The following is a 26434-nucleotide window of genomic DNA, read 5'->3' as shown; positions in this document are numbered from 1 at the left end:
TGTCTGTCTGACCATTAATTTTTGGCTCATTGTGCAGATTGTTTGCTAAACTAAACTGAAAACTGAACTCTGGTTTCTTTGGAAATTGCATTTAAACTTTTCATTTGTCTCTTTCGTCCCCATTCAGGACGGTCGTCCGGCCCCCAGACCTCACACATGATTCCCGCCTGGACCCGGCCCTCCAGCACTCGTCACCTAGCCAGGTAAGAGCTTGCACAGTACCAGCTTGATCTGCTCTTATCACACACGAGAAAGAGCGTAAAAGAACATGTGTGTTCAACAATTACCAGAAGAGCCGTACAAACGTTTTTATTAGCAGCAGTCATATGTGGGTCATCCTGCCAACTCTTCAGCACATTGTCATGAAATCAAACCCAGCCAAGATGTTTGCATTTAATCCTCCTCTCGCCGTGTTGACTTTCTTTCACCACTGTCAGTTTAGAGCAGTGAGGTCACAAGAAATCTTTTAAAGTTAAAAATGGGTTATAAAATTAGAAACTCTCCCATCCTGGCATAGATTGACCATCGGTTAATTAGTGGATACCTGTGTTTTTGTCTTGTTTCACTGAATCCAGCCGTGCGGTCCAGAGGAGCCTCGCCATCATCAGAAACGCTCGTCAGAAGAAGCAGCCGAAGCAGTACTGCATGTACTACAACCGCTTTGGCAAATGCAACCGTGGGACGAGCTGCCCTTACATACACGACCCGGACAAGGTGGCTGTCTGCACCAGGTAACAGAAATGGGAGCAAGAACGCTCTCTCTCAATGGTTGTAGACAAAAAAAAAAATACTACAGTCTTGGAAAGATGAGGAAAACATCTGGAAAGTCAGTGACTATATTAGCTTGGTTTGTGTGTTTGTTTTTTTATCTGCAGATTTCTGAGAGGAACATGCAAGCAAGCAGATGGCACCTGCCCGTTTTCCCATAAGGTTGCTAAGGAGAAGGTAACATATATACACACAGTCACACTTGCAGCTTAGATGTTGGACAACATGGTGTTTTATGGGTTTTCGCTGCAAAGGCCAGGCTTGGATGCAGCGCGTAGGTATAAGATGACACACTATTGGGTACAGTCGTCGTGGGTCGTATTTGCGCTCTTGGCACGGCTCCTGTTTCCATGGCACAGGAAGGATCGAGTATGTTTTAGACCTGATGGAGCATTCAGAGATAAACTAGTACATTAAATGTTGTGTCTGAGGGTCAGCTGTTCAAACGCCAAACCATTTTCTACCTGTGAGCAACGCTCATTGATGAAAGATTTTATCTTTTAAATCGTGCGAGCGTAGTGCAGCTGTCTCATACCACGACATGACATGAAGTCTTCACCTCAGACCTTTGATCACACACCTTATCATCCTCTGGAGCAACTTCAGGTGCAAAACAAATACACATGTTGTAATTTTAATACAGACACATGAAATGCTTGGTGGTGGTGCTGGTGGGGTAGTTAGGCCTATGCCCTCATATATTTCAAAGCTTCTGTGCGTTCCTTGCATACAGAGTGTAACGGTCACATAAATCGGCCAAGAACTCCTCATTTTCCACTACCCTACTGTAGAATGCTTTTCAGATACTTACAGACTGAACATCAGATTGATTTATTGAGGAAATGAATGTCAGATTTGTTGTTCTGACTGAGTCACTGATGTCAGAACACTCTCGCTGTATCTACCCTTCTCAGGAGATGTGTGTGTTTTAGTAAATGCTCCGGGCCTTCCAGGGGACGGTGTGGACACTAGAAGAGTGAAAGCTGCCGTTTTCACTTTTTTTTATTTTTTATTTGAGATAAACAACCCTCCAACAGGTGCCCCCACTGCCTCGCCCCGCACACACACACAATGCCCTGCACCTGTGTTGGCTGTCACACTGCTGCCTGTAAGTGCTGAGAGCCCAGCTGTCTGTTTGTAATGCCACCTCTCCAGCAGCCCCTCCTTACCCCCCAAAACGTTGGACCCTCCCTCCACAGGATACACCCGCTCTTATTTCATGTGAACCCCCCCCTCAAGCAGGATTGTATAGAAGGGGGTTTGGGTAAAGGGGGGAGGCCAAACTTGATCCAGGCGCTAGTGTGAATAGACGAGCCTGAATCCCGATTCCTACACCCCACCCTCCCGTCCCCTTCTCCTCCACTACCACAAATACTTGGAAACCAGATATGCCCGAGCCAACTCCCCTGGCATTACCCCCCTACACACACGCGCGCACACACGGGAACACCGCCCGTCCCGGCCTGTGCACATATCCAGGAGCACATAAACACATCATGAGAGCTGGACGAGCTGCAGCCTGGATAAATATTTCTGTAGCAGTTAATTAGGTAGAACCGATCCCATCTCAACGAGGCGGAGTCCCTCTCACACTCCGCCTCTACCCCCCATCTTTCTTCACCGAACCCCCCTCTAGAGGTATATTTAGACCGGCCTCCACCACCGGGGTCGCCCCCCACCGCCGGGGCCGCCCCCCACCACCACCACACACACCAAACAGTAGATCTCTCTGCACACGCACACACACACACACACACACACACACACACCGGCACACATGCTGTCAAGACACACATTCACTCTCGCTCTGCCGCTGTCAACTGCAATTAAGGTCATTTAGCTGCTCGCTGTGACAGATCGCTTGGCACACTGGACACGTCTGAACTGTGCAGGAAGGTGGTGAGGTTTTTAGAGCCGCATGTCTGTTTACAAAGTCGTATAATCACGTGTGATCTCGTGCTCTCATCGCCCCTGTTCTCTTCCTGCGGCCATTTTTCTTTTCTTTCTCAAGCACATTTAAATAAATAACCACATTATTATATGATTTATGTATTATATGAATAGGATGGTATTTGACATTTGGTAAAAAAAAAACTTTATTTATTCATATATATGAATAAAGTTCCATAAAATGTTTAGTTTTCACACAATAAAAGGAGATTATATTCTAATCCCTTCACAGTTCTTCTCTTGGCCTACAGTATGTTCAGATTAAATGTTTTATTTAACATATACATATTTTTAAAGTGTATCTGTTTTCTTTTCTTTGGTAATCTCTAATGAACTCTTCTTAAACTTCCTTACACCTGATTGTTGGTCTCTGTCCAGATGCCAGTTTGCTCCTACTTCCTGAAGGGCATCTGTAACAACAGCGACTGTCCCTACAGCCACGTCTACGTGTCCCACAAAGCCGAAGTGTGCGAGGACTTCGTCAAAGGCTACTGCCCCGAAGGAGAGAAGGTAAAAGGACACGAACATACCAAAAGCTGTTTAATCTGAGGGCGAACGACTGACTTTTGAGCTTTTGTTGTTTCAAGTCGAATGTGAGAGCAAAAGCCTCACAGTTTATATTTTCCTTTTAAAGACTGGCTTTCAATGACAGTGTCTATAGGATATTGTTATAGTTCTTCATCCACTGCAGAGATAAACTATCGGCAGTCTGATGAGAAATAGAGAAAGATATTTCAATTTTCCCTAAAACTAGAAAACAAACCTTTCTTTTGTTCTGTAGTCTAAAACAAAAAAAGAGAAAGACTTCGTTTTCTTTTTTACTAATGTTGATTTAAAAAGTCAAAAAGCAGCTGTATTTTCTATTAATGAAACAGGAAGTAGATTACATCTGGAATCACGGTTCAGGACAACACTTCTGGAGGTTTATTGAGGAAATAAACCAAACCTGGTTCTTCTCCAGATTCACTAGACAAACGCTCAGAGAGAAATTCAGATGACCAGATACCTTGAGTCAGGAAGTCTAAAATTACATCTGAATATTGTTCCAGAGTCATGTCAGTGCTCTGTTTATGAATCTAATAACCACTGGTTTCTCCTTTACTTCTCCTTCTGGTTTCTTTTTCATAAAGCTAAATTCACTTGTTTTTAGCATTTTTAGTTTCTGTATTTTTACATTGAAAATCAAATAAGCTCTTATTTATTTGTATTTAAAACCAAACTTCAAATACCAAAAAGTACATGAATCTAATATCTAATAACAGTTCAGAGAGTCACTTTTTAACTTAACTTAAACTTTATTGATCCACAAGGGAAATTGCTTGGTCACAGTAGCTTAGTTGCATGTAAAAAAAATACTTTTGATAACTACAAGCAAAAGAAATATTAAATAAAATAAAATAAATATAAGTAAAATAAAATAAAAAAGTATAAGCAAAAAATTTACAGAATTAGCATATGAACAAATGTACAAGAAACAGAGATATAAGAATATATAGTATATACATGATAGTAAGGTGCAATAGTGTCCATTAACATGAACGGAGTTATGTTGTTGTTGTCCAGCTGGATAGAGCAGGGGATGAATGACGTCCTGTAGCGTTCACTGTGGGAGTGGAGCTGGATCAGTCTGTTGGAGAATGAGCTCCACTGTCCCTCTATAGTCTGGTGGAGTGGATGAGACGGATTGTCCTTGATGGAGAGCAGTTTGTACCAGTATTATAACCGTGACGGGTTGCATGCAGCACATTTAACCCCCAACACTGTGCAGGTCTGGTGGTCACACTGCAGTAACGTTTCAGTTTACACTTCTCTCTGCTTTGTTCTCATGACCATATCCGTCTTTAATGGAGTCAATTAACATTTTCAACAGTGTTTTGAAATAATTAATGGTATAATTTAGAAGATAGATGACAATAATAATAATAGTAGTAGTAGTATGCTGCCAGTGTTTCTTGGACTGCTTTCGTTCCAGCGCCACACTGATGCTGCTCTCAGAGGTTCTGGTTTTAACACGCTGTTGAAGGTATTGCATGAGTGTATGAAGATCCACTAAAGTTAAAGTGAGGCTTAGGTAAACAAGTAGTTTGGTAACCAATCTGTACCCCCCCCGCCCCCACACACACACACTCTCACACAAACACTCATGTACACAGTGACACACAGGCAGGAACAGCTGCAGGGGCCGGTGGGTCATAATGGCATAACTGTAGTGTCTGAGTGACACATTGAGGGCCCGATGGGTAACAGAGAGCCACCTACACATGACTCCAGACACTCAAGTTCACCCCGCACTCACGCTCCAAATGTCCACCTCAAACACACCCTCCGCTCCATCTCTCCTCCGTCCCCCGCTGTGTTTTCCCCCCTCCTCCCTTTGTCTCCCCCCTCCTTCACTCTCTCTCTCTCTCTCTCTCTCTTTCTCTCCCTCTCTCTCTCTCGGCTGCGTCGGGTGTGAAACAGATGCTTTTTCACACTGTCAGGCCTCATTTAAATAGAGCACGGGGAAATGAGGATATAGAAAACAAAAGGGATATTAATATTTATTCTATTAGCTGAAGTGCTTAGGTCTGTGATTTTACCCGCTGTGTGTGTGTGTGTGTGTGTGTGTGTGTGTGTGTGTGTGTGTTTGTGTGTCTATGTGTGTGTGTGTTTGTGGAGCGCTGCGCTGTGAGGCTCTGGCGGCTCTATGATGGATAGCAGGCAGTAATTATAGATGGGAAAAGTGCTGAGGATGGCACTATGGACCAGGCAGGCAGACACTCCAGCAGCTCAGGGGTTAAGTCTGCTCCTCCATCCTCCTCCTCCTCCTCCTCCTCCTCATCCTCCTCATAGACGCGCCACCATCCAGCCTCATCCTGGCTTTGTCTCACACTCTCACTCCTCTGCATCCATCTGATCTCTTATTAATCATTTCACATCTTTTCATAACATCAATAGTAGCATCTTCTCACAGCTTCCTTCCTGCTAGGGTCCGAATCATTGCTTAGCAACACCAGGATGTTGAAATGCCGTCGGTGACAGTCAACAGATCTCTGTCTCTGGTTGTTTAACCTGATGAATCTGCAAATTAACATTTTTTAAAATGCAGCTTATTTTTCCTCATCTTGCTTTTTCCTTTTTCAAATTGTGCATGATGTAGTGTATGACAAGACAGATCTAACGAATTCAGTGTTGACGGAAAGACGCTCTTTTGAAAACCTTACATCGGTTTGCTGTCCGCTTCAGTCTTTGCTGCGTTAAAAACTCAGTTGATAGTAAAACTTTTAGGACAATATTTGAAAGGAAGGATCTGTTTGTCTGTTTAGCGTTGGGATATTTTTACTAGAATCAAACCCAGTCCACATACAAAGTGACCTGATGGTCGTCTAACTCTCTGTAGAAGACGGTTGGTTGATAGTGGACATTACAGGCTCTGGTTGCCTAGGTAACCCTCTTGTATACTTCACACCCCAAATGAAGTGAGACAATCGGACGAATGTCTACTCTACTTGAAAAGATAAAACCACCAACGACAACGCCGCTCCATCTGGGTTCAGCCGACCCTCCAACCCCGCTATCGGCATTTTGAATTTGAGCCAAAGTCGTGGATTGTGTTTTATTGAGTTAAACGTTTGACAACGTGGTGTAAAGATGGAGCTTGACAGTCAGCGGCATCAGCTGCTCCCATTGGTCGATCGGAGCCTAAAAAGTTGAGATTATTTTAACTTGTTACGCGCCCACTTTGTGCCACCATGTGTCTTCTTCTCCTAACATGCTTGGTCTCTTGCTGCTGTTTGTCTTTTTCTTGCGCGAAATCACACGATTAACTTTTCACTGTTCTGGTTTCTTCTATCCCGTCGATGTCAGGGCCCTAGAGCAGGGCAGCACTGTTGGTCGAGTCCAGTTGAACTTTTGTCACAGACCTGGACAGCTTCTCTCTGCCTTGGAATGAATCCCTTTGATCTGTTCAGTCTCACATTTGATGCATCTCCTGTTGAAGCCATGTTAGCCCCTGACGCTTTAAAAGCCCCCTGCACTTTTCTGTGTTCGATTCTTTCGACGTAAAGGCTGAACCGTGTTAAATAAACTCAGAGCTGCTACGCTGGACGGCAGGTGAAGAGGTGAGATATGGTTGAAGAAGTTTGATCGCCGCCTTCTTTGCCAGAACCTCACATCGCTTAATAAGAAAAAGAGACATTCACAGAAGTTATCACATCAGTCTTCATTTCCTCCTCTCGAGATGAACATTTGGTAAATTACCCCGTGCTCCGAACATTGGCAAAGAATTTTAGATTTCAGCAAAAAAGAGAAAAAGAAAAAAAAAGCTTCATTTTTGCTGCAACACAATGCACCGAGATACTCTTTCTGTGACTTAAGCTCCCTGCTTTGGCACCAGCACTGCGTCAACACAGTGGCTTCATTCAAATGAATTGAGGGGACGTCGACCTGAAGTCTGGTGACACGGTGAATCCTCATTTTCTCCATATTTTCGTAGTGTAATCTTAATAATCGATCAACCTGGGCTCATTTATTGTCCTGTTCCACTCACTTTAAGTCGCTCTCGATGAGTGTTGGCTCCGTGCCTGAGTTGTAAATGCATGTGATGTCCCTTTTTTTTTCTCTTCTTCTTCTTTTTACTGTCTTTTCCATCTCCCGCCCTCCCCTCCTCTCGTTTTCTTTCTTGCCTCTTTTGCTCCTTCTCTCAGTCTCTTGGTAAATGTGCTGACTCCTCCTGGTTTTGGCCCAGCAGAGAGCTCTCTAATAGGCCCCAGAGACGTCCCAGCATTCCTTAAATCAAGTGGAAAATTGTTAACTTGGTGTGGGATAAAGATGTTCTGTCCACTTTAGCTCTTTCCTCCCATTTCCATTTCTCTCCCCCTCCCTCCCTCCCTCCCTCTGTCTTTTTATGAAAATGAGGATGTATGGAGCTGCTGGGAGTGGACTGAGCTTTTGCACTCAATTTCTCTGACACCGTCTGTTTCTCGCACTGGTTAAATACTTCAGCTTTAACCCATCACACTCCTCACTCTCAGTCCTCCGTTGAGTAACATAACGTAACATAATGTGACAGTCAGTAGGGTCGGGACAAAATTTAGGTGATTCTGCATTTGGCAGATGAACCTCACGATCCAGTAAATGTCATGTCTTCGTGTATTTAGGTGCTCGACAGCTGTAGCCCTCTTTTTACACTATGGTAGTAGGACTGTAATCATCTTGCAGTAGTTACCACCTCGCCCACCACCTCCACAAATATTCAAAAGGTGAAATCTTCTTATTGCAGCTAAAATAGTGCCACTTAAAAGTACCTACGCCCGTCTACATTTCTGCCGTCAAGTCCTGAAAGTAGACAAAGAGAAACCAATCAAACAAATGAATCAGAAATGTATGCTTTGGTGTGTGTTTAGTCAGGAAAATGAGCCAATGTTACTTATCTGTGAGGTGCACAAGTAAGTGCACCGCAATCCTTTGTTTGGTTGGGTTCTCTTTGTCTACTTTCAGGACTCGTATGAAAGTCCGCTGAGGTTAGGAGTCGTTTTTATGCAGAAAATGTAAGTACTGTATATCCTGAGTTTTATCAGTTGTTCAAAACATTGTCTTACTGACAGACTCTGCTCACCACAACAGAAATGACTTCCTTTTAGAAACGTAAATGGTTGTAAGTTGATTTCAAACTTATCTAAATTTGATACATTTAAGAATTAGAATAGTTTCACACTTTGTAAACAAAGATTTTAAATCTTTTAACATAAACGTGCAGATGGCTGAGAGTAGTCTTCTTATCATGGTTAAAACAATGATCAGTTATGTCCTCAAATATATATATTCGTGGGCCGAACCCAAGAGCAAGAGACTGAAGCACTACGCATTAAAGTCAATAAAGGTGAGTTTATTAAACAAACTCAGCAGGAAGGTAAATCCAAAACCAAAAACCAAAAAATGCAAAAGGCCAAAACCAAAAAAAACACGACACGGCTGCAAGGGCAGGACACTGGCTCTCTCAGGGAGGCACCGAAAAAACAGAAAACTCAGGAGATGAGTTCTACGTTTGCAACAGGAGAAATGCCCTGAAAACCCAGGACCATGACATTTGATCTATTGTTAGAAACATTGTTTATGTGAATCAAACCAAAAGACTCCACTCAGCTGACTTTTGTAGCTTCTGTTTGGAAACGTAAATATGTGTAGGTTACTTTAAAACTTGGATCTTTCTTATCCATTATTAGTCCATGCCTTTAAATGGACAAAAATGCCTTTAGACTTTTAAATTTAAAGGTAAAAATAATGAGCAGTTGTGCACTCAAAGCCAATATCCTCAGTTTTATGTTAGAAACGTTGTTTATCTGAAACAGAAAGACTCTGCTCAACACAACAGAAGTGACTTTTATAGCTTCCTTATAGAAATGTAAATGAGCTAACTTCAAACTCAGTCTTTCTTATCCAATGTTATCAATTTTACGTATATTATACTTTTACATTATGAATCAGAATGATTTCACACATTATAAATGGACAAAAACTGCCTTCAGAGTTAAATCTTTTAACGAAAACGTAGAGGTTGCTGAGAGTAAAAGTTTAAAAGGTCAGCCCTGCAGCTGCAGCTACATCATGTTTAAGAAGCAGACACATTCAATAAATCTGTGTGTGTCAGGCCGTTGAGGATACACCAGAGTGTGCAGCTTTGTTCCGTGCAAATGTGCGGAACTATGCAAAGAAATATTGTGTTGCTCAGTTCGTTGTGCAGCTCTTGTGGGAAATCTGCTGGTTCAGTGTGAGTCAATGATTCAGTCTGACAACTGATAAATCATTGCAAACGTGATCTGATTCCGGGTGTTTTAAGAGAAATTAGATAAATTTAGTTCCTTATTTAATGATGGCGGGTTGAGTAGTGACGTCGTGCACCAGATATAACCCGATCACCATCGACAACGTCGGCAGCGGATCTGATTTGTTGAGCAAATTGTTGTGTCAAAACCGCAGCCCTATAAGATGATCCGGAGAAGCATCTGACAGCGAACTGATCCCGGGTTGCCGTGGCACCCAGGGGTGCATGGACATGGGTGCGAGGCTTCTGAGAGGGGCTCTGATGGCAGCGTGTCGGTGCCGCTGGCCTCCACTGAGGGTTGACCAAGAGTCCACAGTGTTCCCGGAAAATCGATCTCAAGATCCCTCTCCCTTCCATGCGCACACCACTTCTCCTCCTGGTACACGCTCTATTTCGGGACCAGTGTGCTTCCCAGTCCCGCACTCCTCACCCCTTCACTCACACACACACACACACCCACACACACACACACACACACACACACACACACACACACACACACACACACACACACACACACACACACACACTCTTTGCTGCCTGCTCCCCAGAGTGAATATAATTAGCTTTTCTGACAGGTGGGAGGGATCGGATCTCGTGGAGAATGAAGCTACCAATTTACACCCGTATTACACTGTCATACACACTCACTTGCAAACATGCATGTGAAAGCTCGTCCTCTCATGCGCGGCGCTCCCCAGACTCACACTAACTGTGACCCACTTGCTCGACTTAAAGGAGAGGGCGACAGAAGCGCAGTGTCTTAAAAGTGGAAACTTTACAAAAGAGTATCGTGTTCAGGTCCTAACCAGGAGGAGGGCATCACTTTTACCTCCTCATATCTCATCACCAGCGTCCCGTTCTGTGTGTGGTGAGATCGGGGGACGCCTCTGTGTGTGTCTGTGTGTCCACTCCAAAGCAATTAAGATTGTGTCTCTAAAGTTACTGGACCCAGTTCATGAAGCAATGTTTGATTTAATCTCAAATTTAAAGAGATGAATCATATTTAGGTGTGAGATAACATGAGCATCATCCTTTTAAAATATTATAGAACCATCTGTAGACTTCTACATTTCTGCACAAAAATGACTCAAAACATCTGTGGATTTTTCACACAACTCCTAAACTCTGTCTTTTTTTTCTGCTTGTGTATTTTTCATGTTGGACCAGAAACAAAGCCCGAGTTGCATTCATTTGATTTTTGTTGTGGCTGTATTCATCCCTCAGTGTAAGAAGAAACACACTCTGGTGTGTCCGGACTTCTCAAAGACCGGCTCCTGCCCCCGAGGCTCCCGCTGTAAGCTGCAGCACCGCCAGCGAGCCAAACGAAGCGCCGGCAACGCCTCCACCACGCCAGCTAAGAAGGCTCGCACCAAGGAGCCTTTGAAAAGGTTGCAAACACACACCGTTCCATCACTTCTGCTACAAACCATCATCAGCTTTACTGTGACTCACGGCCGATCGTCTCCTCTAGGCCTCTTCTGTCTGTCGTCATGCCGCAGGACTCTCAGGCAGATCCAGGGACGCCCACCTCGGGTCCTCTAGCGCTGCCATCCTTCATCTCCCTCTCCAGCTCTCCAGAGGAGGCAGATGCACCGGACACGCTGCTGACCAACACTTCACAAGTCAAAGGTATAAACATTCTGACAGAACAAGAGAACAATCACCTCCTAAAGATAACATAAAGTTAGCTGGTTTCGTTTGAAAGACAGTTGTCGTACCTTCTTCCGTTTCGTTTAGACGTCCACAGAAATCTAGTTTTGCAAATCCTCTCTTTAAGTTTTAACACTGACTTCTGACAAGCATAAAACCCAAAGTGTAACCGTACAACTCTTCTTGTTAGGGTGCTGCCGTCATTCGTGTCCCCCAGATTTACAGCTATTGTAAAAAATGCTTGCAAATTTCTCGGTGCAGTCTTGACTGTGTGCAAACGGCTTTAATTTCCCTTGTTGGACTCCACACTCACTGCCAGTTCATTGGGAAACATTGTAATATAACAGTCCTTCTCTAAATCTTCTTCTCTTCTCTTCATGCAGGTACGTGTTCAGCATTTATTTAAAATAACCGAGAGAGAGCTGTTGATTCAACTGTGTTTTCATTCTGGAGGCTGTGGTTTGAATTATATTGGCTTATACCGGCGCGTGTTCCTATTATTTTGACTACCCCATATTAGTCTTGTGGGCTAGACTCAATAAAAGAAACATTTTCATTTAAGCCACAAACTACACCCTCCACAATAATCATCCAGTTGAATCACCACCTTCCTGACGCTAGGATCATTAACACGGCCATGAGGGGGCGTTTAGTGCAGTACTGTTATATTAAAATGTATTTACTAATGTTTCTAATGAAGCGACTGGTGAGTGCATATTGAATATTTTTAACACCTTTTCATGCATTTTGACGACACACACTTCTTAGTTTTATTTGTTTCTTATTGCATTTGTACTTATGATATAAATGATAGACAGAACTTTTCTCCTTATTGGTACTTGAAGCTCTTTACAGTCACACATCGGCGCCGTGTACCACCAACCCTCTGGTTCACGGACGTCCCACTCTACCCAGTGAGCCACAGCGGCCGTTCCCAGAAAGTTCTTCAATACTTTAATCTGCTGAACTGAAGTCAAGTTCACATTACCGTAGACTGACTCAGAACTAATGCAGATGTAATAACACACTTTATTCTGATAAATACTTTGACCAGAAATCTATAACAGAACTGACTGAATCTTCCGTCTAATAGTTGAGTTCAGGTGTCGTAACGATGGTTCCGTAACCACGTGATGGTAAATTAAGTTTTTGTAAACGCTGTAACACAAACTAAATAGCCAATAAATCATAAACACGACTAAACATTTCACCTGCATTAGCTGGACAAGGCTGCACCAGAACTCAAACTACGTCCTCCAATATAATCATCCAGTTGACTGACCACCTTTCTGACGCCGTCTCTACATCAACTGAACATTACAACAATATAAACTACCACTATAACCTAATGATCTGCCAGCTGAGTGTTTATATGGTAGAATATTTTACAGGGAGCCTTAAGAGGACTAGTTGTGCTGTACTCGGTGTTAAAGTGCTGACTGTGACTGAGGCGTGTCGTCCTCATGTTTTGTAGCAGGGTCTTTTTGTGGTGAAAGGCTCAGGATCACTCCTTAATGCACGGGACCGGTCTAGTGGGGGTCTGTGTGTGAGCTGCAGGCGGATAATGACGATCAGAGCCGGGCAGTCGTGTGTGTGTGTGTGTGTGTGTGTGTGTGTGTGTGTGTGTGTGTGTTTATGTGTGTGTGTTTATGTGTGGTGATGATGATGATGCTCAGGGGAGGAGTAATAATACTCAGAGGACAGAGGTAATAATATTTAGGTTTTGGGCTGGACCGAGGCACAGCTGAGCTCTCTGTTGACAGACTTGACAGATAGAGGATTAGAAGAGAGGCTGCCTCCCCTGATCCCTCTCCCTCCTCCTCCTCCTCCTCCTTTTCTTTCAACATACTCCACCATCCACCTGCCCCTGTCTGCTGGACACACACACACACGTATATACATGCTGGCTGCCACTCCAGTGCTACATTTCACTGCATCTAACACCTGTGTTCAACCTGTCTGACCACGACGGACTGAACTCTCTCTTTTATAAGATGGAGTTACAAGAAAAATAGTTTGCAAAATGTGCACAGATAAGGAGGGACTAGTACAGTTGTATTTTGAGACTGATAATGCACATAATGATGAAAAAAACTGCAAATTATTTCAAGGAAATTAAGAAAAAGCTGTAGCAGAGCTGTAGAAAGTGTTTTTTCATTGCTGCCTGAGTCTTTTAAAATCTAAAAGTAAAGTGATGATTATTCTTTCAGCTTTTCAGAAAGTTTATTGTCTTTTTTCACTCCATTCAGGAATTTTAATAACAAATGACTTTCAAATGATGTTTAATCGACGTGCTGTCACGTGGCAGAGCTGAACAGACGCAAAAGCAGAAGATAGACTCAAAGGTTAAGAATTCGTTTCAGTCTTGTCAGGTAAAGATTAAAGCGCAGGACTAGTTTTACCTGGGGACGTCATGTGATTCAGAAACGACCCCCATACATCATTTTACACTTTCTGACCACTTTAGTTACTTTGCAAATTCTAATTGATAATAAAAATCACAAAGAAGAAATCACGAACCACCTGGTGGTAATTTTTGCTTTTCAAATTACGGACATGACCGATTCACACGGGATGAAGATCACAGATGACCTCTGCAAATATTACAAAGTACCGGAGGTCCCCAGATAAAACTGGTCCCGTACTAATGAGGCTAATGAGGCTAATGTGGCTGGTAGGAGGTGGAGTGGTGCTGTAGATCTGGTTGGTGAGTCCTGTGTAACACATGAACTCTGGACAGTTCAGAGAATCATGTCATGACATTGTTGTCCTCTCACACTGACGTGTTCTCTGAAGGACTCATCCATCACGATGACTGTCTTTCTATTTTGACATATAAATAAATAAGCTAAATAAAATACAAAGCAGCCTCGCTCCTCGCCACGCCATCAGCACGCCTTTCTCCAGCTGATGATCTGGTTACACACAGACTTTGCACTCGTGAGCTGGCAGGACGTTGAACATTTGTATTCTCACATTCAGCTCCTCCAGGTGGCTTGAAGAAGACATCTGTAGTCCATGTGTGACAAGAGTTGGTTAAAATAGAAGTTTATACCCAGGCTTTCTCATCCACTGCTGAGAAACAACTGATCTGAGGGGTGCGTTTTTCAAGACTTTTGTTTGATTCTTTGCTTTTTTCTGTCACTTAAGAGTCATGAAGGATGTGCTGTAAATCAAAGTCCGGACCCCTCCACCCATTCAGACGGATGAAATCATTAAGCATTAACGTGTTCATCAGTAAAGGTGGAGCTGATTTAAATACTGACAGGTCGTTCGTAATTTCTTCCTCTGGATCGTTGGTCTCAAAAGTATATTTTTTATTTTCAATTAGATTTTGCGACGTAATCAAAGCTGTCAGAAAGTGTAAAACGGATTGCAAATTAGAGTAAAACACGGTTTATTTATCCCGTGTGAATGTGCCACATGAAACACAGACATAGGGTTCTATTCTCAAGGCCTTTCTGTGTGGAGTTTGTTCTCCCCGTGTTTGCATGGGTTTCCTCCGGACTCGAGTATTTCAGTCAGTGCCCTATAAAGGGTTAATACCAGGTGTAGACACAGGTACTTAAAGCTGGCCACACGTGATCAGATTGCCCAGGTCAGAGGCTGATGCCAGGTCTGAATGAGGCCTGTCTCTTGTTTCCTCTTTCCTGGTTTATGTTCAAGTATTCTTACTTGGGAACAAGCAGCACCTTCGACCCGACCTGAGTCTTCCTCATCTCTGACCCTCTCCACTCCAAGTCACATTACAGTCAAATCAAATCAAATCATTAAAGTAACAGTGCTGAAGTATGCCATGTACATCCCTGAGGTTTGGACGGATGTCTTAGAGACCGGAGTCGGTGATCTCTACGAGCGTGAGATCAAACACACGATTGTGAAGCAGCGGCGGTTTGCTCTCGCGCCTCCTCCGCCGCTGTCCGGTTGGTTTGTGCTCTTAAGTATTACTAATGACTCTGTGGTCCCTCAGTAACGCTCCCCACCGCCCAGAGCCTCATTAAAGGTGGAACTCAGCCAGACAAGCTCCTCTTTACTTTGCATAAATTAGCTAAGCGCCGATGTATCACTGCCAGACTACGACCCCCCTACACACACACACACACACACACACACACACACACACACACACACACACACACACACACACACACACACACCTTCATCCATCCCTGTTGTCCTGCTCTCTTCCTCATTTACTCATCAGCTGAGATGTCATCACTCAAGGTTTGAGCAGGATTCGGGGGTTTTAGTGCTCGGAGTCAGTCACACACCAGTGAATGTGATCAATTTGTCATTTTATCACTGAGTCTTTTTAGTCATTTTTGCAAATGCTGTTTTTTTTCTTGTGTTTTTTCGTTTGTTCCTCAGAGAAAAGGCTGCAGATCAAACCTCGGCTGTGAGACCAGCAGGACCGAAGGTGGACACATCTAATGGATTCATGATTACTGAGCCCTAGGTTTGTCCTCACAGATGTTCTCTCTCTCTCTCTCTCTCTCTCTCTTCTCTCTGAATGATTTCTCTCAGGGCCTCAAAGTTTTATCTTCTTTATCTTTAAACATCTTTTACATATCAGCTTTGGGTGTTTTTGTAGATTTTTTTTAAAAAAGGAAAAAATAAAGATATCAACTCTCTGCCACGTTGCTCCAGACTCTTTTATTTTTTATTTTATTTTTTTGACATGTGAGCGTGTTTCTGTTTTCGTCGTCACGTGACCCCGAGCGTGTTGAGATTTCACGGCGTAGGTGGTGACAGAAGCAGCAGTGCTCTCGCTTTAAAGGCTGGAGACGAGACGCGTGAGTCCGCAGTGACTTCACCCTCAGCAGAACGTGAGTGTGTGTTTGCAGAAATCCCTGCAAATGCTTAAGGTCTGGGTCTGGGTCTGGGTCCACCTGTGGCTAGTGAGTTTTGCAGCCTAAATATGCATCTTGGTGCACGTTTCTGCACAAAGTTCACATTTTACACTAAGCGAAACCTCTGGAAGGACCTGAGCTTCAACAACCAAGTCTTGGGTGTGGAGCGCTAAATCAAACACGTGCAAATGAAAAAATATGAAATGGTCTCAAACTTCCCAAATAAAGGACAAAATGCAAACAGTTTTTTAATGTGAGACAAATAAGTGAGTGTTTTGTCCTTGAATTGAGACGTTTGAGAGAGATAAGTAAGGTAACATACTGCTGCTGCTGTCCCGTAAGTAAGTACAGCTTTCTTTCTTCTTCTTTTTTTCCCGTCTTGTCAGAGCGACTCCTCCGCTCTCCTCCACCCTCAGGCCTCCGGTAATCAAACTATTAATACACCGTTTGTGCCTGAGTGTGACTTCTCATGTTTACAGACTGAACAGGCTTTTAAAAGCAGGACGTCTGCATGGCAGCATGCGTGCAGCCACAGTACGAGCGTGTGCATGTACAGTAACAGCTTCCATCCTGCAGACTGAAGAGACACAGACTTGTGTTGTGATGCATCCGAGCGATCGCTGCTCTTTAAAGGTAACACCTCCCAGATGAGATTAGATCCTGTTGTCTGATTACTACACAAATGAAAGAAATGGATCAGACTTCCTCCTCTTTAGATTATTATTTCATCTCTTTCTACTTCCTTGCTTTATCTTCCTGTGCAGCCACATGCACATTTATTATTTTATACCTTTCAGTCCTGGGACAGTATTTATTTCTTTTTTCCTGACATGTCAGGATGTCAGTGGTGCTCAGTGATGCACTCTGTTTGCACCGCTTTGCTAACGTGACAGAGTAATAAGGGATAAAGCCACGCCGGCTGTGGTCATCGCAGAGAGAGGGAACATGTCACTGAAGTGTGACCGTGTGGCTCATTTGTGTTTCTGAATGCGACAACTGCAAAGAAACGAGTGGACCACGTAAACATGTCACTGTGGGCTTTATGTGAATTGTTAGTTTTAATCCCTTTTTGTTTTAAAGATGACGTGAACTCCATCTTTTAAGGGCCAATCTGCAGCATCATATTTTCCTTTAGTTTACATTACCACATAGGTAGAAGCTTCTAGTTAGTCTCAGTGATAGTTGGTCAGTCTACGTCTTTTTCTCCCATGTGCAGAAACATCTCAGCTATCAGACTTACTGATACGACATCAGACGAGTGAGACTTCATCTTTTGAGACTTCTCCTCTGTTGCGATCATTGGGTCGAGCCCCGATACATCCACCACTGGAAACACTTACACTGACAATATTTCTTCAGCCTGATTGAAATCTTTCTGATCAGAAATTCCAAATTAACTGTTCACTGTACTGACAAATACAAGTGTCAAACTGCTGAAAATGTGACAGAAGAAGAAGAAGTTGTTTTTCCTCCATCTTTATCTCCAACCCTGAATGTCTGGAGTGGAAGAAGACGACCAAGATGTCTCCATGTCTCCGTCCACATGGATTCCATCTTGATTCATCTTGTTTTTCTACCTCCATGTTTCTGTTCCTCCTGGAAACTCCTCACCTGATGTTTACCCCACATGGAGCAGACATGCTCAGAGAGAACGGATTTATCATCAAGTGGTTTCAGCAAAAAAATGTTTTGTGGTGGGTGTAGGGCTGCGCATATGGTTGCAAAGGAAAAGGTCCAGTTTAAGAAACATTAAAACTAAGTAGATATTAAGGTTTGAGGGCAGCCACATAAGCCACAAGCTGTTTAATATTTGGATGTTTGATTCCTTTCAATCCAAGATCAAGAGTGCTGGCCTACAGGGCAAAGAGGGGAACTGAAACATCCTACCTCCAAACCATGATCAAGCACTTTAGTTGTTCCTAAAGTGTTTTTGTGTGTGTGTCTGTGTCAGGCTGCATCCTGCTGGGGATGGCTGCTGCTATCAAGGAGTGTCATTGCTATGGGGTGGGGGTGCCTGGTCTGGTCTAGGTGGGTGCTACATGTCTAAATAACATCCACACCAGGTCCAGAAGTTTCCCAGCAGAACACTGAACTGTCACAAGATGGTCAATGTTTTTACAGCGTTCTGACACCATGGGTTCCTTCAGGTGCATGAAACGGATCCAGTGAGAGCACGATAACACACCACAGGATGTTAGAACTCTAGAAAGTTTCACTGGGTGTGTTCTCTGTCTCTGTTCTCTTGCAGGATGACGTAGCATTCATTCATTCATTCTTTTTCTGTAACCGCTTCTCCTCTGGAGGGTCGCGGGGGGCTGGAGAATCACCAGTGAACCTAACCAGCATGTCTTTGGACGGTGGGAGGAAGCTGGAGTACCTGGAGAGAACCCACGCAGACACAGGGAGAACATGCAAACCCCACACAGAAAGGCCTGCATGCTAACCACCATGTTTTGTCTTCAGCTTCACACCGAGGTCTGCTTCCTTTCACACACTGATGCTCCGACAAGTCTTCAGTGTGAAGCTGAGCTCACATGACTTCAGTTCAGATTGGATTCATTCAGTCAGGTTGATGTTGGAGTTACATGTGTGTGTGTGTGTTGGTGTATGTTGGTGTATGTTTTGTGTGTGTGTCACTTTGCTGCCGCTCTCTCAGACGTATCGACAGCAGCGAGCAGAGATGGAGAGCTCGACATGTTTCTCAGAAAAGGCAGGAGACAGGGAGCCATCACTCTTCTCTTCTCGCCACACGTTTTTTTTTTCCTCTTCCTCCCCCTCCTCCTCCTCCTCACCCACGATGCTCCTCTCCTGCGCTGAAGACGTAAGTGCCTTAGACAGATGTCTGCTGCCTCTTGTCTAAAACCCTCAACGCGAGCTGCTGAGCTCGGCAAACTCTAATTAAGATCAATATTTCAATTTTTAGTAAAAGCGCACGAGATGGAGAGAAGACAGAGGGAGAGAAATCATCTGTCCACGGAGAAACGGAGAGACGAAAAGAAAGGTCAACTGTGATCCTTCACTCTGTGTGTGGGTGGGTTTCTGTGTGTCTTCCTCCTCTCAGCTTTACTTCCTTTAAAGGATCATTCCACTGTGTTAGAACTTGGATGTTATCTCAGCTGATGAACAAAATAAGACGGAATCCAACACATATTAGTAGATTAATATAGATAAGAAGCTGTTTTCTCACTAAGTTAATTACTTATTTACCTGAATATGAGACAAAAAAAACAGGTAAAACACATAAAACGTCAACAAATACATTTAATATGACAAATGAATCCGTCTGTGACAGTCACTCAACATTTACTTCCTTACACTTCCTGAAGACACTTTAAAAATCACCTTCAGGTTGAACTCTTGACGCCTTTCCAACCACGAACACCTGCACAGGTGAGCACGACTCATGCGTTCGTTTGTGCCTTTTGAAACAAGCCGTTAAACGCTGGATTTTCTGAGCACGACCAAAGTCAAAGTTTTACTGATCCTTCTAGAAGCGTGGTTCAGATGAATAACTTGATAAATTCGTCCACCTATAGCAGAGATCTGGCAGCTCAGTAGAAATCCCTCAGGTTAGACAAACTTATCTGGAAAAGACAAGAAGAAGAAGAAGGTTTATTCCACGACTTTATCTCCAACCCTGAATGTGTAGAGTAGAAGAAGATGAACCAAGATGTCTCCACGTCTCCGTCCACATAGATTCCATCTTGGTTCATCTTGTTTTTCTACCTCCATGTTTCTGTCCCTCACCTGATGTTTTTACTCCACGTGGAGCAGACATGCTCAGAGAGAATGGATTTATTCCAGTAACCAGAGAGAAACCAGCACATCAAGAGTTTAAATTGTTATCAAAGGTTTACACCAGCACCTCTACATCTGACTGATTCAGTGAACTGGTCTGATTGGGCTCACCTCCCTCACAGATTTAGCAGATAACGCTCATGATTTGTGCACGATGGCTGAATCTGTTCCAGTGTGGGTCCGTTTGTGTCGAGCGTCTGGAAATAAAAATCACACACAGTTAACTTCACGCCACTCACTTTTATCCTGGAACTTAACGGAAGTTATTCAGGTAAAATCGAGACATTAAACTAGTGAACAAGCCGGTGTTTGACACGACTTAAAAGAACCACTGATGAGTGAAAGTCACCTGAGAGAAAGTTTAGTTGATGGAAAAGTAACTTGAAGCAGGAGTCTGAGACAGATTGTAGATTTTTAACCAGGGTGTTGTTGGTGCTGCAGGTTCTTTCAGTCCAGTCCTGTACAGGTTCGTCTCATCACTGCTCCTTCTGGTCCAGCAGCTTCCTGATCATTATTTTAAATACGTTTTATATTTTCTATCTGAATCAGGAGCTTTCTAACTCTTTTGTACAAAATCTAAACTGATAAAAGCAGGTGAACACATGGTGAACTTTTTCCTATTCGAGTTCAGTTCTCTCATCCACAGTCTGTCGTTTAACTTTGTTCTTACATGGATTACAGTACAGATTTGCAATGCAAACTTTTTGCATGAATATCATTTATGTTGTTTAGTGTGTGCTCCTGCCTGACTGTCAGTCCTGAGAGATATCTTGTCATGTGTGGTTTTTGTTTCTCCAGGTCTCCATGTCTGACCCTGGCTCCAGCGATGCCGCCCTGTTTTCCTCAATCTTTACCGTGGTGAGTGTATTTTTATCACATCTGACAGACATTGTGTCCAAAACTACACAAATATCAGAGCCCACTTGTGGCAAAGCAGAATTATTAGGTGCAGGTGTAGTGTCTTCTTTTTCTTCTTTCAGTCCAGACACCGTGTTGTCACATTTTCTGCTTCTTCTTTCTCCCACTGAGGAGGTGGTGGGGAGGGAGCAGATTTCTAAAGCAGCCAGGCCTCCTGGATGTGGTCATCTCTAAAGTAAGCCTCACTGTTAACTTCTGTGTTCGTGCGCGTCCATTCGTGCGTCTCACATCCTCTGCACAATTAAAGCTGATTCCTCCGCAGTGGTATTAGTGACTGACAAAAAAAAAAAACAACCTCCAGGCCTCAGATAACCCTGAGCCACCTCCTTCTGGAGCTTTTTTTTTTTCTGGTTAGGGGGGCTGGATGCTGGCTACCTTGGCTCAAAGCGCGCCGTCGATCCTCCACCTTGCTGATGTCCATTTTGCTTAAATCGGTAGAACTGCACTTGCAGCGAAGTCCCGGTATGCAAAAGGCACAATGAAAACCCTGACTTCAAAAATTTATGTCTCAAGCCCTCGGCCGCAGACACTCCCCTTCCCCCTGACAATGAATGGACCACAGCAGATCTTCTTAAAGGTGCCATTTCAATGCGGACTGCTTAGCTCGGCGTTTGAGGGCCGACTCCTGCTTATTTGATAAAAAAAGAAACCCCTCTCCTAATGACTTAGCGCACCTAAACTTCAAATACCTTGATATGATTTCCGTCCCTTCATCTCATGCAGCTTCTTTTCATCTTTGCCAGCAGATTTGAGGCGGAGTGAGGGGGTGAGCGCGTATTTCATGGCCGGCTCGGACTGGAAGTTAAGCTCAGCAGCTGCGCAAGGTTTTCCTCTTCACATCTGACCAAGTTAAACTTACTGCCACCTGTTTTTTTTTTTTTTTTTTCCTCCTCCTCCTCCTCCTTCTTCTTCTTTTTCCCCTCAGATAGGCACTTTATTGCAGATATATCACTCTCACATCGGGGAGAAGATGAGACCCCCGGGGGGGCAGCCGCTGCTGAAGAGGCTAAACGGGTCAGGTGCAGCGGTGCGCCCGGTTTAAGTTCTGCTCCCATGGTGGTTATCAGCAGTATCGACATCCTGCTCAACCTTCCGCTCTGATTTGCTTTACGCCCCCTTCTCCTCCCCCCAACATGAAAGCCTCTCTCTCTCCACACACACACACACACACACACACACACACACAAAAGGCGTATATGTGTCCAGAATGGAGACGCGCGCAGCTTAATTATCCGTCGATGCGCGGAGATGAGTTGGGACGCAATTTGTGGTTAATTGCGAATGAAAACCCGCCAGGACCATCCAATCATACTTAACCCGCGCGCAGCCACGGCGCGGCCTTCCTCGTCTCAGACTCGCGGAAATGCGCATTGATTTTTTTTTTCTTCTTTTTTTTTTTTTTTTTTTTTTGGCAACGGGGCGCGCGGCCTCAAATCGATCAGAGATTGATAGATTTTGGTGGTTTGTGGTGACAGGGGCATCCTCGGCCTTTTCCTCCGAGAGACCCGAGGGAGAGAGGTGGATATAATAAGCAGTTTTTAATAAAGTTAACAGGGCAGGAGGTGTTTTATTGTCCTTTAGAAGTTCACATCCAACAGATGAGACCAAACAATTAACCAACTCAGTTAAAACTTTATTTAGACTGCTTATTTTTTCAGGGTTTTGTTTTATTCTTTGAGTTTAGCTGCATGTGTCCTGGTTTTCCTCCCGCGTCTTTCCTCCATGAACACACTACACCAGAGCCTCAGTCCCTCCAGAAAATCCGCTTGATCCTGATTTCATTTTAAATTGGTTTATTTTTTAGGGATCACTGGAAACATGTATTCGTTCTGTCATGCACTAAAATCCACCGTCAACCTTTTAATAACCAACTTACAAACATGTTTCCTGACAAATTACGCACGGTCATGTTACATATTAATTTACAAACTGGATGAACCTGTGAGGAACTTTAATAACTTGGCGATTAAAAGTTAAACTTGGCTCCATTTAGAGTCTACAGTGACTTTAATTACTCTCCTAAATATCACGCGTTAACGGTTTCCAGTTATTTACTTCACTGTGAAATGTGACTGCGTACACAGAGCCTCATTACATAACTCTGAGACTGCTGGACGCGTTTCTCCTTCCGAGTAAACCCCTGTTTTTTTCCCTCTGAGAAACTCCCGGACTTCTCGTCTTACTCCGCGCTCCGCCGTGCAGTAGCGTTCGCTCGGTCACTAGAGGGGGGGAATCTGCTGCACCTGTTCTCCCCGTGCGCGCCTCTCTCTCTCTCTCTCTCTCTCTCTCTCTTTCACTCTCCCTCCCTCTCTCTCTCTTCGGCTCTGCTCGGCTCCCTTCGGACGCTTCGCTATAGGAGAATGCAAATACGCTGCCGCGATCTCCTCCCATTGGCCCGTCACACCTCTGTGTGGGAGGGTCGGTGGGGGGGCACGCTGGCTTTATAAGTGCAGATTGCCTCCCAGCGCCTCAGTGACACTGCGTGGTTGCACCGTGAAGCTTTTAGGAACAGTTATAGGGGCTGTTTCATATTATAAATAAAAAAAGCACCTGGAATTTATCACCTCTCGTATAATATTCCACACACAGTGAGGTCAACCCGGAGAGAGGGGGGACAGGAGAGTGGGACCGAGCCTGTAAGTAGACGCTGCTTGAATTAAATGTATGGACTGACCACCAGCAACAACAAGAGACCAGACCCCCCCCCCCCCCCCCCCTCCCTGTGCAGCCGAGACCTACCTGCAACTTCAGATCCGCCTCGCATCTTTATGAACTTTGAGAAGCTGCCTTTCCTCTGTGGATTCCTGGGACTTTTTGTGGCACACCTTTACGCACGCCTGCGCAGCGCTCCGTGGCCGCCGCACGCCGCTTGACGCGAGTGTTGTGAGAAACTTTAAAATCCGCGTCATGCTGCAGTGACTCCAACACCGACGATCTGGGACTTCGCGATCAAGTTGTAAACCGCGGGAAGGCGAAGAATGATGCCTGGAGCATATTTCTAACGGCGCCCTGCGGAGGAGACGGAGTCTGTTCGTGTTACTCGATCGAGCGGAGAAACGGGGACAGTAAATCACACGGAGGCAAGTGGGCTGCAGAGGTGAAGCGAGGACAAGGCAGGTTGGTGTCTCCAAATTCACCGCGGGCTCGAGTTTCAGCCGCCCCGGGGGCTCCTGGTATTAAAGCGCGCATCTGACCTGGGATAAGTTGTCAACAAGAGCAGTGAACGGAGGCAAACTGGCAGGTGTACAAGTTCATTTACATGCATACGTATATTCACGCCACTATATATAGAAGTTGTTTTAGGGACTAGCTGCCTCAAGAAGTTTCTCCACCCACCCCACGGCCCTGCAGCAGCCCCACGCACCGGGCGTGTGCGTGTGTCTATATATACACCACACAGGCTTTTATTCCTGATCGCAGTCTGTATCCGAGAGGGCTGCCCGCCGTCGGTTTGGCTGTGAGGGCAGGAGTCGTCGCATGGACTGACATGGCCACCGACCTCGCCATGAGCGCAGAGCTGCCCAACAGCCCTCTGGCCATCGAGTACGTCAACGACTTTGACCTGATGAAGTTTGAGGTGAAGAAGGAGCCGCCGGAGGCCGACCGCTACTGCCACCGCCTCCCCTCGGGCTCCCTCTCCTCCACCCCGATCAGCACACCCTGCTCCTCCGTGCCTTCCTCGCCCAGCTTCTGCGCCCCGAGCCCGGGCGCTCAGCCCAACCAGGGCCTCGCCGGCGGCGTCAACAGCAGCGGCGGGAGCAGCAACAACAGCAGCGGCAACAACAATCACAGCAACGCGGGGAAGCCTCAGCTGGAGGACCTGTACTGGATCCCCAGCTACCAGCACCACATCAACCCCGAGGCGCTCAACCTGACCCCGGAGGACGCGGTGGAGGCCCTCATTGGCAACGCGCACCACCACCATCACCACCACCAGGCCTACGAGGGCTTCCGTGGGCAGCAGTACGTCGGGGAGGACCTGTCCACGGCCTCGTCGGCGCACCACCACCAAGCCCACCACCACCACCATCACCACCACCACGGCCACCACGCCCGCCTGGAGGACCGCTTCTCCGACGAGCAGCTGGTCAGCATGACGGTGCGGGAGCTCAACCGGCAGCTGCGGGGCTTCAGCAAGGAGGAGGTGATCCGCCTGAAGCAGAAGAGACGCACCCTGAAGAACCGGGGCTACGCGCAGTCCTGCCGCTTCAAACGCGTGCAGCAGAGGCACATGCTGGAGACCGAGAAGTGCACCCTGCAGAGCCAAGTGGAGCAGCTGAAGCAGGACGTGGCGCGCCTCGCCAAGGAGAGGGATCTATACAAGGAGAAGTACGAGAAGCTGGCCAGCCGGACCTACAATGCCGGCGGACCCGCGAACACGAGAGATCCGTCCGGGAAACAGGCCAACACCGAGTTCTTCATGTGAGAGACTGACGATTTGTAGCATAGACTCTGAATTACTCCCACCCCCTTCTTACATTAATTTATATTTTTCTGCGTTTGTATTTTGTTTACAGTTAATTCCCTCGACAGAAAAAAAACAAACGGACTTTTAAAAACCAGACATCTGTGCACAAACGCAACCCCGGTGCGCACTATGAGTCTTAAGAGGTGTTTAGGCTAAACTTGTGTGCGCCCGCTGCAGCCTGTCAGCCGGGCGCGTGGGATCACTCATCCTGGAGACTCTGGTGCAACAAGAACTGAGTCAGAAGTCTTACAGAACCAATGTGACGTTTGACGTGACTGTCTTAATTCAGAGAGAATTTGTCTTAAAAACGGGACAAAGGAAGATTTTTTTAAAAGAAACAAAACAAAGAGAGAGAGAGACTGAATGAACTGAGATAGAAGCAGAAGAAGCCGCCTCTCTTTTACCCAGCGAGGGTTCAAGAGACTGTTTTGAGTGGAAGAGAGGCGGCGTGTGATGCAGAGAAGAGACCTTTCAATAATGCAAGTCTAATAGTTTCCCATCCCTATTTGCAACCCTGCATGCAGGACATGTATGGTAACCTCCAGCCCCTCAGCTCCCACGACCCCTCCACGTGTATGGAAAGCATGACCCACGGTTCTCTTCTCCTAAACCTCCTCCTCCTCTTATCCTCCTCTTCCTCCCTCCTCATCTCCTTCCATCAGTAAGGCCTGGGTATGCAAAAATAAAAGCCACAAAAATCTTTTCGAGAGGTGCAAAGGACTGCGGAGAGAAAACCTGCAAAACAATCTGCTACTGCGAACAATTAAATAATGATAATACAAAAAAGAAAAAACATTTAAAAAGAAAAATACAACAAACAGAAATGGATGCGTCTTTAACTGCTATTTTCAATCAATTTTTCTATTGTTTTAAAAAAGAAAAAGGGAAAAACGACAAAAAAAGAGACTAACTGAGCCAGATTTTAGACTGTATTTATTTCCACCTGTACATAATGATGTAGAGAAAAGATCAACCAACAGTTAACTGTGTTATTTTACCTTCTCTCTTTTTAAAGAAACCTGCTTTTGTTGCTTGGATTATTCGAAATGTCTTAATACAAAAAAATGTTTGTATGTTACAGCATGCAAATCTGTCTATGGTATCCTCCTCCTCCTCCTCCTCTTCCTCCTCCTCCTCCTCCTCCTCCTCCTCCTGAACATGTGTAATGTCAAAGGCGAGCCTATACTGCACTAAGAAGAGATCAAACTGGACAAACGTTTTGTTTTT

At 44.9% G+C, this 26434-nt stretch overlaps 2 protein-coding genes across 2 annotated transcripts in view; both read left to right on the top strand.

The window, feature by feature from the left end:
- Positions 1-15804, top strand: part of zc3h3 (zinc finger CCCH-type containing 3) — a 59575-nt gene extending 43771 nt beyond the window's left edge. The window contains exons 6-12 of the mRNA XM_084548234.1: positions 128-203; positions 576-731; positions 876-945; positions 3097-3228; positions 10748-10911; positions 10995-11152; positions 15542-15804. Coding sequence (XP_084404360.1) covers positions 128-203; positions 576-731; positions 876-945; positions 3097-3228; positions 10748-10911; positions 10995-11152; positions 15542-15573 — 788 coding nt within the window. The 3' untranslated portion in view covers positions 15574-15804. The remainder of the gene's footprint in view (positions 1-127; positions 204-575; positions 732-875; positions 946-3096; positions 3229-10747; positions 10912-10994; positions 11153-15541) is intronic.
- Positions 15805-24226: 8422 nt separating this feature from the next.
- mafaa (MAF bZIP transcription factor Aa) lies at positions 24227-25165 on the top strand (the record flags this gene model as incomplete). The annotated part of the gene is made up of 1 exon (XM_084547611.1): positions 24227-25165. One exon carries the CDS (start codon positions 24227-24229, stop codon positions 25163-25165), a length of 939 nt encoding a protein of 312 aa, XP_084403737.1.
- Positions 25166-26434: the final 1269 nt, after the last annotated feature.

This window comes from Chelon labrosus, assembly GCF_963514085.1.
Source record: "Chelon labrosus genome assembly, chromosome: 7".
NCBI lineage: Eukaryota > Metazoa > Chordata > Actinopteri > Mugiliformes > Mugilidae > Chelon > Chelon labrosus.
The sequence above is the reverse complement of the archived record's forward strand: the minus strand, read 5'-3'. Positions and strand labels throughout refer to the sequence as shown.